We start from the raw sequence: 14,340 nt of genomic DNA, 5'->3' as shown, positions 1-14,340 counted from the left end.
TTTGTATCATTTTAACTTTTTTTTTTTAATGGAATTGTATGTGTGCATTATGTGCCCCCACCTTTTAGTTTTATGTCACGAAGCATGTAAAGAAGCTTGCGGCTGCGACTTCCCAGAGATATTTGCTGAACGTGTCATATGACTTTTCCTTTCGTCGTTCAAAGAGCTGACGAGCTGAAGCACATCCGGGTGCTGGAAATGACCTAAAGAAGACGCAAATCAACAATATGCTGGTTGCCACAACGAGGCGACGGACTCACCTTCAGTGGAGTCGAAAAACTCCTGCAACCTTCCCGGCGTTCCCTCCAACTCCTCATACTCGTGAGCCTGCAGGATCATCTCCAGGCGGTCAAACTCTTTCACCAGCCTGGCCTCGGGGCTGCTCTGGTTTTCGTACTCCTGAATAGTAAACATTTTCCTCCATGAAAGCAGTTGTTCATATGAGGCGGACATTGTGTGAAGTAAACGATCATTTCTACCTCCCACAGGCCATACAACTCCTGTCCAACGCTGCCTGGAGTGAAACTTATCAGCTGCCTCATGGCTGCCTGAGGGAAATGAGTTTATAACGACTAAAACGAACAGAAGACCAGCCCACTCACTCACCTCCTCTCGCCTGTGTTTCTCAGCTTTACTGACGTTGTCCAGCGGGGCGATGTCTCCCACGATGCACTCGGCCATGTCATGGACTAGAGACAGCTTCATGCACCTGAAGTCAGGCAATAGGAGGGCAGCCCGTGTCCAAAGAGACAGCTGACTGCGTGAAAGAGCTCACCTGTCCTTGTCCACCGTGGGGTCAGTGATGGTGAGAGACATGAGGGCCATGCGGTACATGTGGTCTGACACACTCTCTGGCTCCTTCACCTCTCTGTACACCCAGCCTGTCCGAGGAACCCTCTGCGGAAGTAAAGGTAATTTAACATTTCTTAATATATTATTGATTGATATGTGACGTCGTGTTATTGACAACACGCCTTCGTCGTTCTATTATAGGAAATATGTCCATGGGTTTGGGCTGAATACGGGTGCACTTTTAACATGTAGACTACATTAATAATACACTCGTAGATTTAAGACCTTTTAAAAGGCATGGAAACTAATGTACATGCATTAAAAATTAAGGACTTTGTCGCGAACTGTGCCTTACTTTAAGCTGTCCGATTAGTTTGAGAAATTGAAGCATCTTCATGCCTACCGAGTTGTCCCCGGCGGTCGCCATGTTTGTTTGTGGTCTTCTTCGCTCACGACACAACATATTGCTACACCACCACCTACTGTTTTAAAGTGCGCATTACCATGGTGTAAGAGTCACTGGTGCTTGCTTGATAAATTGACATATCCCATCCATTTCTACCGCTTGTCCCTTTTGGGGTCACGGGGGCAGCTGGAGCCTATCTCAGCTGCATTCGGGCGGTCGACGGGGTACACCGTGGACAAGTCGCCACCTCATCACAGGGCATATAATAATCATAAATACAAGTTATACTATATATATATCCTGTTACAATAGGAATTGTTATTTGTGTTTATGCTGCACAAAGACGTGGCTACAGCCATAGGCGCCGACGTGGTATTGATGGCAAGTTGGCAACTTTCAATCTTTAAAATATTTTTTTTTAAATAAATCTTGTTGTAGTTAATTTTGTGGCGAGTTTGGTCCGTTTTACAAAATAATAAAGCCACAAATCATATGGGATATTAACTTCGCTGAGCGTCTATATATATATATTTTAAATATACACCCACTGGCAGAAATGTAGATTGGTGCCTATAGCTACAGCCACTGATGTATCTCTGTGTAGTCTATGACTGTGCACCCAAGGAACAATGGTACCGATCAATCGTCCGGGTTGCAAAGTCAAGAGACAGTACGATTTGAAACATGGTTTTAAAGGACACATGTGGATTTACCTAAAAAATTAAGAAAAAATAAAACCTCCCGCACAGTGGAATATGGACTTAAAGGCCTACTGAAACCCACTACTACCGACCACGCAGTCTGATAGTTTATATATCAATGATGAAATCTTAACATTATAACACATGCCAATACGGCCGGGTTAACTTATAAAGTGACATTTTAAATTTGCCGCTAAACTTCCGGTTCGAAACGCCTCTGAGGATGCCGTATGCGCGTGACGTAACCCGGGGAACACGGATATGCCTTCCACATTGAAGCCAATACGAAAAAGCTCTGTTTTCATTTCATAATTCCACAGTATTCTGGACATCTGTGTTCGTGAATCTGTTGCAATCATGTTCATTGCATTATGGAGAAGGAAGCTGAGCAAGCAAAGAAGAAAGTTGTCGGTGCGAAATGGACGTATTTTTCGAACGTAGTCAGCAACAACAGTACACAGCCGGCGCTTCTTTGTTTACATTCCCGGAAGATGCCGTCAAGATGGAAGAACTCGGATAACAGAAACTCTAACCAGGAGGACTTTTGACTTCGATACACAGACGCCTGTAGAGAACTGGGACAACACAGACTCTTACCAGGATTACTTTGATTTGGATGACAAAGACGCAGACGTGCTACTGTGAGTATGCAGCTTTGGCTTCTAAACATTTGATCGCTTGACCGTATGTGCGCAACTTTTTTTTGCGTATGTACGTAACTTTTTTAAAATATATAAGCTTTATGAACCTTGGGTTAGGTGAACGGTCTTTTGGGCTGAGTGATTGTGTGTGTTGATCAGGTGTTTGAATTGTATTGGCGTGTTCTATGGAGCTAGGAGCTAGCATAGGAGCTAGGAGCTAGCATAACAAACACGCAGGTGTTTTTATGCAGGATTAATTTGTGGCATATTAAATATAAGCCTGGTTGTGTTGTGGCTAATAGAGTATATATATGTCTTGTGTTTATTTACTGTTGTAGTCATTCCCAGCTGAATATCAGGTACCGTGAGTATGCAGCCTTGGCTGCTAAACATTTGATAGCTTGACCGTATGTGCGCGTCACGTACGTAACTTTTTAAAAATATATAAGCTTTATGAACCTTGGGTTAGGTGAACGGTCTTTTGGGCTGAGTGATTGTGTGTGTTGATCAGGTGTTTGAATTGTATTGGCGTGTTCTATGGAGCTAGGAGCTAGCAGAGGAGCTAGGAGCTAGCGTAACAAACACGCAGGTGTTTTTAAGCAGGATTAATTTGTGGCATATTAAATATAAGCCTGGTTGTGTTGTGGCTAATAGAGTATATATATGTCTTGTGTTTATTTACTGTTGTAGTCATTCCCAGCTCACAGCATCTTCCCTATCTGAATAGCTTCAACTCCCCACTAGTCCTTCACTTGCACTTTACTCATCCACAAATCTTTCATCCTCGCTCAAATTAATGGGGAAATTGTCGCTTTCTCGGTCCGAATCTCTCTCACTTCATGCGGCCATCATTGTAAACAATAGGGAACTTTGCGTATATGTTCAACTGACTATGTCACGCTACTTCCGGTAGGGGCAAGCCTTTTTTTTATCAGATACCAAAAGTTGCAATCTTTATCGTCGTTGTTCTATACTAAATCCTTTCAGCAAAAATATGGCAATATCGCGAAATGATCAAGTATGACACATAGAATAGATCTGCTATCCCCGTTTAAATAAAAAAAATTCATTTCAGTAGGCCTTTAAATACCTTTGCTAAGTCGTTGAAAACATGAAAGGAGGAATTCACTCTCTACACAAACCTGGCGATGACTGAAGCCGATCAAACAGCGAAGATAAAACTGTTTTATTACCTCATTGGAATGCAAGTAAGAGATTTAAGCTACTACCTATGAGCAATGAGAGCACAACATGATGCACTGTTAAGCTGATGTATCAATCAATCAATCAAATATTATTTATATAGCCAAAATCACAAGTGTCTCAAAGGGATGAACAAGTTTGATGATCATTGCACCCTAAAAGTAAATGCGATAGTGGAGAGATACCTATTTTGTGCCAGAACTCAATGTCCGTGAGAACCTATTGACAAATATGTGGCTGATGTTTACAAGCACCTGTAACTTTGGTGAGTTAAGGGATTCACTGACCATAGACAAAATTGTGTGCTACGGAAAGACTGCTCAGAGAGGACAACCTGCCTTTGGATACATGTCCGCAAGTGTGCAGAGCTATGGACATGTCCTGAGAACAAACCAGTACTATTGAAGGACAATTAATGGAAGAAGTACACGATGTCAAGCATGCTGTAAAATGGGAAAAAGGAAAATAAGTGCAATGCAAATTTTGTGGATAATTAAATGAGAGACAGAAGTAAAATGTCCAGCTTTTAGGAAACGATGCAAAATGTGCGGAGAAAAAAAAACTCTTTGAAGTTGCATGCCGGAGTATAAGGAAAAACAGTGGCAGAAGATGAACATGATTCATGTAAAGACATAACACAGAATAAAGAAGGGGTAAATCAGACAGAAGAAACACAAAATATGAATTATATGTTGGTATGCTGGGTGACAATAACTTTTTATGGTTCCACATAGATTGTGGGGCAACATGCAATGTCATTCCACTACATATGTTTGACCCAAATTACTAAAGTACTAGTAATGTACAAAACATCCAAATGTTGTCCACTTGGGAAATGTAAGAAACCCCCGAAACCATATACAGAATGAAGTTTCAGGTGGTAGATGAGAAGTGCATCACTCCACTACTGGGCAAGTGAAGCAATGAAATTCATACATTATGAGAAAATGTTATGCAACTAATGACTGTGAATGACAAATACGACAATTTATCGACAATGCAGAAAATACAATCTGAGTTTCAAGATGTCTTCAGAGCAGATTGATGCTTGGAAGGAGAATGTACATTTGAAACCGATACCAGAGTGGAACCAGTAAAACTTCCAAAATGTAGAGTACCAGCGGTGATAATTTAACCACTGATGGAGGAAGTGTCAAGCCTAGTGGATATAGGGATTATTACTCCTGTTGAACACAACACAAATTGGATTAGCATTATGGTATCTATCCAGAAGCCAAGCGACAGCCCAAGAATCTGCATAGATTCAATTCAACCAAGCACTGAATCAAAGTCACTTCCCACTTCCAACTATAGACGACATCATACCAGATCTCGCCAGAGCACAAGTGACAGAACACCACTCAGGAGATTCCGCTGGCTGAGGATGCTGATGAGGATCAGTCCTGCGTCAGAAGTTTTCTACAAGAAACTGACACAAGCACTAGAAGGCTTGCCATGTACAGTTTAAACATCGTAGCAGATGATATACTGTACTAATCACTGGCGAGGGAGACACGAGGTAAGGGACATTCTGCTGGCTGACATGTTAAACAGAGCCTACTTACAGGATGCACCTAAAAGGCAAATGGAAATGGAGACTGAAGTAGGCAACATGGTGGACTATTTGCCAATTTCGGCTGGAAGAATGAAGATAATTAGAACAGCAACACAAGAAGACACACAGCTGCAGTTGCTAATTACCATCATAAAGAAAGGATGGCCAGATAAGAAAAAAGAGGTAAATGTGGAAATTTCAAATTACGTCTCATTCCAAGATGATCTCAGTTGACAAAACATCACACATTGTTATCCACTCAGTATAGAGGGATGCCCGAGGAGGGCAAGAGATTGTGTTTATTGGCAAGGAATGATGGCACACATTAAAACCTTCATTTCAAAATGTGACATCTGTTGATCACTGTACGTGAATCAGCAAAAAGAGACACTGCAACCCCATGATGTGACACAGACCATGGGCTAAAGTCGGCACAGATTGTTTGTTTGAGAATAGAAACTACTTGATAATAGTGGAATATTGTTTGAACTTCAGAGAAATCGACTACCTTTCAGATATTAAGTCAAGCACAGTAATCAGGACGTTAAAACCCACTTTGCCAGACAAGGAATCCCACATACTGTCACACCTGAAATGGTCCTCAATATTCATTCAGGGGTTTCAAATTTTCAGCGAAAGATGGGAATTCAAACACTCAACATTTTCACCGTTATACCTACAACAAAGCCATTGTAAAGTGGAGTCAGCAGTGAAGACGGCAAAAAGACTGATGACAAAAGCTAAAAACAACAGCTATACTGAATCACAGCTATACTCCAACACAAGGATTGCACTCAAGTCTGCTGAGCAGGAGGACTAAGACATTTTTGCCCATCGAAGAGAGTTTGTTGGAGCCAAAAGTGACAGATGCAACAGCAGGACTGAGACGCAATCAACAGAGACCAGCCAAATATTACAACTGTACAGTAAAGGACATGGACATTCTGAAACAAGGAGACAGCGTGGGAGTCCAGCCCTGGGAGCCGCACACAATCTAGAGCAGTGGTCCCCAACCACCGGTCCGTGGATCGCACAAGAAATTTAAAAAAATAAATAAATAAATAAAACATTTCATTTATTTTTTTATTAAATCAACATAAAAAACACAAGATACACTTACAATTCGTGCACCAACCCAAAAAACCTCCCTCCCCCATTTATACTCATTCACACTCATTCGCACAAAAAGGTTGTTTCTTTCTGTTAATATTTCTGGATCCTACATTATATATCAATATACACTACCGTTCAAAAGTTTGGGGTCACATTAAAATGTCCTTATTTTTCAATGAAGATAACTTTAAACTAGTCTTAACTTTAAAGAAGTACACTCTATACATTGCTAATGTGGTAAATGTCTATTCTAGCTGCAAATGTCTGGTTTTTGGTGCAATATCTACATAGGTGTATAGAGGCCCATTTCCAGCAACTATCACTCCAGTGTTCTAATGGTACAATGTGTTTGCTCATTGGCTCAGAAGGCTAATTGATGATAATCATGTTCACACATCTGAAAACAGTTTAGCTCATTACAGAAGCTACAAAACTGACCTTCCTTTGAGCAGATTGAGTTTCTGGAGCATCACATTTGTGGGGTCAATTAAACGCTCAAAATGGCCAGAAAAAGAGAACTTTCATCTGAAACGCGACAGTCTATTCTTGTTCTCAGAAATGAAGGATATTCCACAAAATTGTTTGGGTGACCCCAAACTTTTGAACGGTAGTGTAGATCAATACAGTCTGCAGGGATACAGTCCGTAAGCACAGATGATTGTATTTTTTTATGACAAAAAAAATAAAAATAATAATAATAATAACAATACCATACCACCGCAGAAACTTTTTCAGGAACTTTTGAAAGTACACCCTGTGTTTCCACCAAAAACTATCCGGGTAGATTTAATTCTTGTAGGAACTTTTCGGAGTTTTCCAAGCGACCAGGAAGGCGGGCTGTGCTGTTGGTTGAACACTGTTGGGGGCGTCCTTAAAACTTATTTTTCAAACACATGACTGCCATTGTAGGTTACAATGGCAGTCATGTGCCATGCCACCTCCACACTTGTCTATTTTTAATTTCTTGTGTATTTCTATTACAACAAACTTGACAACGGAGAGAAAGAAGAACGAAAAGAGCTATCGATTTGCAGGAGCTTTTGTGGAGCATCAGTGTGCTGAAGAACGCTGGTCAGTGGAACTATCTTGGAGTGTTTTTACTCAGCCGTTGTCTTTAAATTATGTGCAGTTTAATGTTGTTTATTCGTTTTTACAAAATTAATTTCGTTACGCGAAGCTGTGAGAAGAGGACGGACTCTTAAATGTATTTACGGAGGAGTATGAAGCCGGACTCGAAGCAGCGACCTCAGATGCTTACTACTCTGACTTTGTTGGATAAATGTGGAAAAACCGGAGGCATTACACGAGTGGAACGAAGGTAAACAACATCCAATATTAACTATTTTCTTTATTAAATGTTGAAAAGTAGTCCGTGACATTCCATTTGTGTAGTTATTAGCCTCATCTCGAGTGAACAGAATGCTAATGCTAACAAGCTAACGCTAAAGCGGCATGTTCGTACTGTTGGCGTGAGATAAACACCGACATTTATTAATAATAATTTGTTATCTACAACTTAAATGGACCAAAAAGAATCGCCTGACCCTCATGAGTTCATCATTTACAGAGAGGACAACGTTCTGACTGTTGGACATTGCGGACAAAAGCCTGACTTTTTATGAACAACTCGGTACACTTTATTTTTTAAATCGTATCGTTTTTGTAAATTATTGCTTTGTATTTCAATTACATTTTTGTGTAATAAATCTGACCTAATATTGTGTTTATTTACGAGGTATCAGTATAGAAATATAGTAAACCACTCCTCCACGTCATCAGCCTGATTTGTATAAACTACCCTGAACTGTGAAATGCGTTGAAAACACAAACCACACACTTCTATAAAAACTTATAGATCCAGGAACCAGAGGTTCTAGGAACCAAAAGTCCTTGAACTTTTGGTGGAAAAGGCCCTGGTGTTTAGCCTGTTTCTACGCCCCTGGTCTTTTGTGATCATTTTATTCTTGTTCATTTACTACATTGGTGTTATCTTCAAGTACTGTAATGTTGATAGGTTTCAATGTAGTGAGACCCCAGGACACCTGGAAAATTCAATGGGCCCCAACTTTAAAGAATGTATTTCTTTCTATTTATTGTATCAATACTTTTCCAAAATTGTAGCATTAAACAACATTTTTGGAGCAATACAAATGGTACTAAAATAAATTACTAGAATTCCAATGAAAACAAAATGGTGCCTGTAGTACTAAAATAAGTTATTGTCTCATGGGGGTCGCATGTTGCTGCGGGTTCGTTTTCCCGGGATGCAGACGGACCACTCCGGACGAAGCGTGCAGGTAGGAACATGAGTTATTGTCATAAATCCTCCAAAATACAAAACGACAGGAAACATACAAAAGGAATGCGTGCCGATCGCAGAAGAAGCTAAGGAACAAAACTTAGCACAGGAATCAGGAGTCCAGAAAACAGGAATAACTAAACCTAACAGTTGCATATAGCAAACAATGAAGCCAGACTGAGCGTGGCGAGAAAGGTGAATAAATAGCTCTCTGATTAGTGCTCGGCAGCAGGTGAGCGAGCCGAACACTAACCAGAGGCAGGTGAACCCAATCAGCACCCATGGTAACCAAAACAAACCCAGGGGTGCACAAAACAGGAACTATGGGAGTCCAAAATTAAACAGAACATGACTAAACAAAACATGATCCAGACCACGGATCATGACAATTATCAATTAAAGTGCTGATTTTTACACAAACAAAACATTCTCAACCTCAATAGATGTGTCTGTTTTTGTTGTAAGTAGGGATGCATGATTATATCGGCTATAATTATCGACCGAAAATGGCAATTATGACATCACATAGATCACCGTGATTGCTGTTAGTCTCTCTATGTTGGCTTGTCTTGCTGCCTGGTTCCTCAACCCCTCCCCTCTCTTATGGTAGGCTGACCATATTCTGAAATCCCAAAAAGAGGACACATATATGCGTGCCAAGGCGGGCAGCACGCCAAGGCCGTGACTAGGTGAAAATTTGCCAATGATACTCGAACTTGCTTAAATAAATAATATATTTTTTTAAATAAAGCATTTTTTTCTCGTCTGTTGACAGCAGTGTTAGCGCTAGGAAAAATTCAAAATGGGGTCCCAGGGACCCCATCAAGTCATAAAAATGGGGTCCCACAGTAAATTTTTGGGGTCCCACTTTTTTGTAAGTGTTTTGAAAACAAATGACAAATGTATGCATTATCCTGTATATCTCACATTCTATGTTGTGTTTTGGAAAAAGGTTGTCATAAACGTTACTTAATTCATTAAAAAAGATAATACAAAAGAAAACAAATGTGTATACATATGTAAATGTATTCAGTTATAAACATTCATTCACTTTCTTCTTTCCTTCATGGATCTAAAGTTTACCGCTGCTGGTAGTTTTTTCTATGTTTTTATTTAATAAGTTGTAGGTGTATTTATTTCAGTATAAAAGTGTAAAAAGTGTTTTGCTTGGGTCATGAAATGATGATAATGGTGTGCCAGGGCATACATACATTTTATATTTAACGCTTAAATCTCTGGAGTCTACATCAACTTCGAATCTATTCCTAATTTCAAAATGTTTTAGTTTTTTTTGTTGTTTTTTTTGTTTGGTTTTTTTCTGCCCTTTTTTGTCAAACAAAACTATGTTTTTTATGGCAAAAGTATTTTTCAAAGTGGAATATTTAACATATACTGTACATATACATTCACTGTACAAACACACATTTACACATACTGTACATATACATTCACTGTTCAAACACACATACTGTATACACATACTGTACATATACATTCGCTGTACACACATATACACATACTGTACATATACATTCACTGTACAAGCACACATACACATACTGTACATATTCAAGTACATATGCACACATACACTCATGCACATTATCACGTTTCATCAAACATACATTAACGTTGTTGCCCTAGGGTAAACTGGGTATAACACATGGCACACTGACAAAGCTTAACCTATATTTACTATAACAATCTACAAGGTTAAGGTTGCTTCTCTTTCTTCCCCTCCATTTTTCCGCATTCTTTCGTATCTCAAGTTATCACTACGTATATGTATTGTTGCATTTGAACAATTGTATTGTTGATAATAAAGGTAAAGTACTGGTATTGTTTATTATCAATAGCACTATTTCTATTGGTATTCATATTGCTCCATTTTTAGTGTAATAATGCTCAGTTCTGTATTTTTTTTTAAATTTTCGCTAACTGCTTATTTGCTATTACTTTTACCATCATATTTGTACATGTCGTATTTGCTGATGTTGCTCTGTTGTTGTTGTTGTTGTTGTTGTTGTGTTTGCTGTTGTTGTTTTTGTCTCTCTGTCTAATCCCCCTCTTGTCCCCACAATTCCCCCCTCTGTCTTCCTTTTTCTCTCTTTCTATCCCCTCCTGCTCCGGCCCGGCTGCACCAAATGATAATATAAATACATTTAATAAAGTCAAAATACAAGTAAGGCAACAAGAGAAGTATCCTACACTTCTCTTTTGTAAAGTAAATCTGAACAGCCGATATGGGCATCTACATCTGCTATATGATTTGCCCGAGAAGCTGGGCAGGACATAAAGGAAAAAAAACAAAGTGGAATATTTGATTTGAAGTAATCGGAACCTTTGATAGGTCAATAATTCATAATAACATTGATTTTGATTCAATATTATGTTTTGAGCAATGACCTTTTGAAAGAAAAAAAAACAGCTTTGTTTTATTAAACAACATTGCAGCTTTTTCTAAATTACATTTCACCTTTAAGCTTTTTTATTTCACTTTTGTTATGTTTTTGTTTATTTTAATAGTATTTTTACAATGTGCCGTGGGCCTTTAAAACATTAGCTGTGGGACACAAATGGTAAAAGAAAAATTAAAAAAATTAATAATCTGGGTCCTTTCTGATTTCAATGCGTCAAAAAGACACAAAAAGTGTGTAACGCCAACACTGCTTGACAGTATAACAAAATAAGTCACACTTATATTCTGTAACATTCACAGTTTTTGGAAAAAAAGTGCAGAGGTAGAAATATTCAAAATAACCTCTTGTATATAATGTAAACATAAATAATGCCTCAAAACAAGTTAATTGAATTTAAACAAAAAACAGCAGACGAGCTCTCGCCCTGCACAGCTGTTTTGTGCTTTGTAGTGTTGATATGGGCTTGTAGATCTTTGGCCCCTTTATTTGCCACAGATACATACGTTCCTGCTTTGCACACAGTGCATTGTGCTTTCCATGTGTCACGGCCAGGACGAAAACACGAATACTTTTCCCGCAAATCATCCGTGAAGTTGCATTTACGTTTCGGCATTTCTTGTTCTCATGTCTCTCTCCACTCACTAGCTCTCTCACTCTGTGTCTCTGCCCCTCCCTCACGAATGTTGCTACGTGCGCGCACCTTCAGTTTAGTTTTTTTAACCCCTTCTTAACTTAACCCTGGACGTACATTGAAAACACACGCAACCCTAATTCAAAATGCTGGACATTTGAGGCATTTAAGAAACCCCGCCCGGACAGACCGGACACCCCCGCAAAAGAGGACATGTCCGGGGAAAAGAGGACGTATGGTCAGCCTACCTTACGGTATGGTCGCATGTCATGATACTGCACGCATGGCCTGTTGTGTACAGAGAAAAGCAACATGGCAGTCACTGGTGTGGGCTTTTTTTAGGGCTTTTGTAACTGTCAGAAAAATAAATATCACTTGCCGTTTGCATAACTTGTTCTCCACAAATTCCACCGAGAGACAAGAAGACAAGCGTCAACACTATATATCTGATGAGTCACTTTAAAATTCACCATTGTGAAGATTTATGGAAGCAGTACGGGGAGGTAGGGAGTGCTGTGGAGAGGCAGTACCTTTTGTTGTATGGTAGCTGCACTCTACTTTTGTAGAGTATCCAGCAGTACTGGCACTCACCCACTTCCTAAATCTCTCACCTATTGGCTCAAAGTGCCACACTCCGGGACCTTGCTATAGCTAACATGCTAAACCATGTGGGGAGGTGGTGTTAACACGAACCAACTGGGCAAAAGAGTGTGGATCGCTGGCCAGGTCGAATGGGTTCCTAGATAACTCCAATGGCCACATGTTCGAGAACAAGGTGGGCCACATAGTTTGAGCAATTCGGCTGTGGTCTGACTTGGACAGGGATGGGTTTCGCCATGTCACTACTGCCCAAGACACACTGTATGAAATCACAAACCAACTCAACACCGCCTAGCCATCCGTCCCCCAACAGGGCAGAAGTGATAAGTATGCTACTGGTGGAAACGACATCTGTGGCAGAGATCGCATTACCAGTGCCACATGTAATGTAAGAAGTTATGTCAACAAGGAAAATTGAAAGAACTTACCCATGAAATGGAAAAATACAATTAGCATCTTCTAAGACTTTGCAAAACGAGATGAAAAATTACTTAAGAGATAATGACGGAGGAAGGGCGTAAAATGTACTACAGTGGAGAGAAAAGCATCCATGCACACGGCGTAAGCTTTTAGTAAATACATTCATCAAGAATCCTGTCCGAGGATACCAGCAAATATCCAGCTGTCTAATGACCAAGCCATGTCTACAAGCCAAATCCTTTGACATCACAGTTAGTCTATGGTGCAACAACAGACTATAATGCTGGAGAAATTGAAAAATTCTACAAACAACTGCAAAACATAATTGAAAAAATGAACAAGAAGGATGTACTTATTATACAAGGTGACTAGAATGCTAAAGTAGGGAAAGATGTAAATAAAAATTGTAAAGACTACATTGGTTACATCATACAACGAAAGGGGAGAACACTTGTTAGAATTTGCCAGTCTCAATCACATGATACATGTGAACACACTCGTAAACCACGAGTCATCTTGATAATGAACATAGCATGCTCCCAATGGAAAACATCATCACCTGGACTATATTCTTATAAAAAGAAGGTTTAGAACTGAAGTGAACAAACAAAAAACAAGAACGTTTCCAGGTGCTGACATTGGTAGCGACAATGACCTTGTATTAAAGAACTCCAAAGAACAATTTAGACAAATAATAAACCAGGCAACATCTGAATTCAATTTGATCTTGACAAACGCAAAGATACAATAGTTGCAGAAAAGTTTTAAGTACAGATCTAAGGAAAGTTTGGCCCATTTCTTCTTTTAGATGAAGGTGCAGAAATATCCACAGGAATATTCAAGGCATTAATGACAGAAACAGCAGAAAAGGTTATTGGTCAAAGACGTCGCAAATCAAAACATTGGGTCACAAATGACATACTGGACCTGTGCGATGAAAGAAGAAAAACTTAATGATCTAAATGCTCTCCAGAAGACTTAGACTTAGACACATTTTATTGATCCACAAGGGAAATTGTTCAACACAGTATCTCAGTTACAATGATGGAAAGTGTAAGGATGGAAAGGACAATGCAGGTATAAATAGACTAATATAGCGATAAAAAAATCCAACATATATATGAATATACACATATGTGTACAGAATAATATATATACAGAAGGCAGGGAAAATACAGAAACATCTACAATGAAATTTGAAGAGCAATAAAGGCAGAACAACAACAATGGATTGACAAGCAATGTAATGAGATGGACAATAACATGACAGAAAACAACTTTAAAATGTGTTTCAACTCATAAAAGAGTTCACAAAAGAGAAAACTGTGCAAGTCTCCACAATCCGGGAAAAACAGGGGAATGTTCTTTTGAGAAGGCAATTTAACTCGGAGATCAATAAAGTTTCTCTAAGTGTACAACAGAAAAAATCTTGAATCGTTGGACTGAGTATTGCTCGGATCTATACAACTGTAAGGATAAAGGAGATACAAGTGTACTAAACGCACATGAATCAACAAATGAAGATGATCACAACATTTTAAGAGAAGAGATTGAAGCTA

General features: G+C 39.3%; 1 protein-coding gene and 1 long non-coding RNA gene across 3 annotated transcripts; one reads left to right on the top strand and one right to left on the bottom strand.

Annotated features, from left to right (window-relative positions):
• Positions 1-10: 10 nt before the first annotated feature.
• LOC133648348 (5'-deoxynucleotidase HDDC2-like) lies at positions 11-1,351 on the bottom strand. 2 transcript variants are annotated; one of them, XM_062044348.1, is made up of 6 exons: positions 1,196-1,351; positions 776-897; positions 607-709; positions 480-548; positions 261-399; positions 11-203 (listed from the first exon to the last, which is right to left on the bottom strand). In XM_062044348.1, exons 1-6 carry the CDS (start codon positions 1,253-1,255, stop codon positions 76-78), a joined length of 621 nt encoding a protein of 206 aa, XP_061900332.1. In that variant the 5' UTR covers positions 1,256-1,351; the 3' UTR covers positions 11-75. The 2 variants fall into 2 exon arrangements, with proteins under 2 accessions (XP_061900332.1, XP_061900331.1); XM_062044347.1 differs by having other exon boundaries at positions 1,148-1,240.
• LOC133648350 (uncharacterized) lies at positions 488-7,856 on the top strand. The gene is made up of 3 exons (XR_009825852.1): positions 488-911; positions 7,414-7,482; positions 7,589-7,856. It is a non-coding gene; the product is annotated as an uncharacterized LOC133648350 (long non-coding RNA).
• The last annotated feature ends 6,484 nt before the right edge of the window (positions 7,857-14,340 follow it).

Source organism: Entelurus aequoreus, linkage group LG04 (genome assembly GCF_033978785.1).
Source record: "Entelurus aequoreus isolate RoL-2023_Sb linkage group LG04, RoL_Eaeq_v1.1, whole genome shotgun sequence".
In the NCBI taxonomy this organism is placed as follows: Eukaryota; Metazoa; Chordata; class Actinopteri; order Syngnathiformes; family Syngnathidae; genus Entelurus; species Entelurus aequoreus.
The sequence above is the reverse complement of the archived record's forward strand: the minus strand, read 5'-3'. Positions and strand labels throughout refer to the sequence as shown.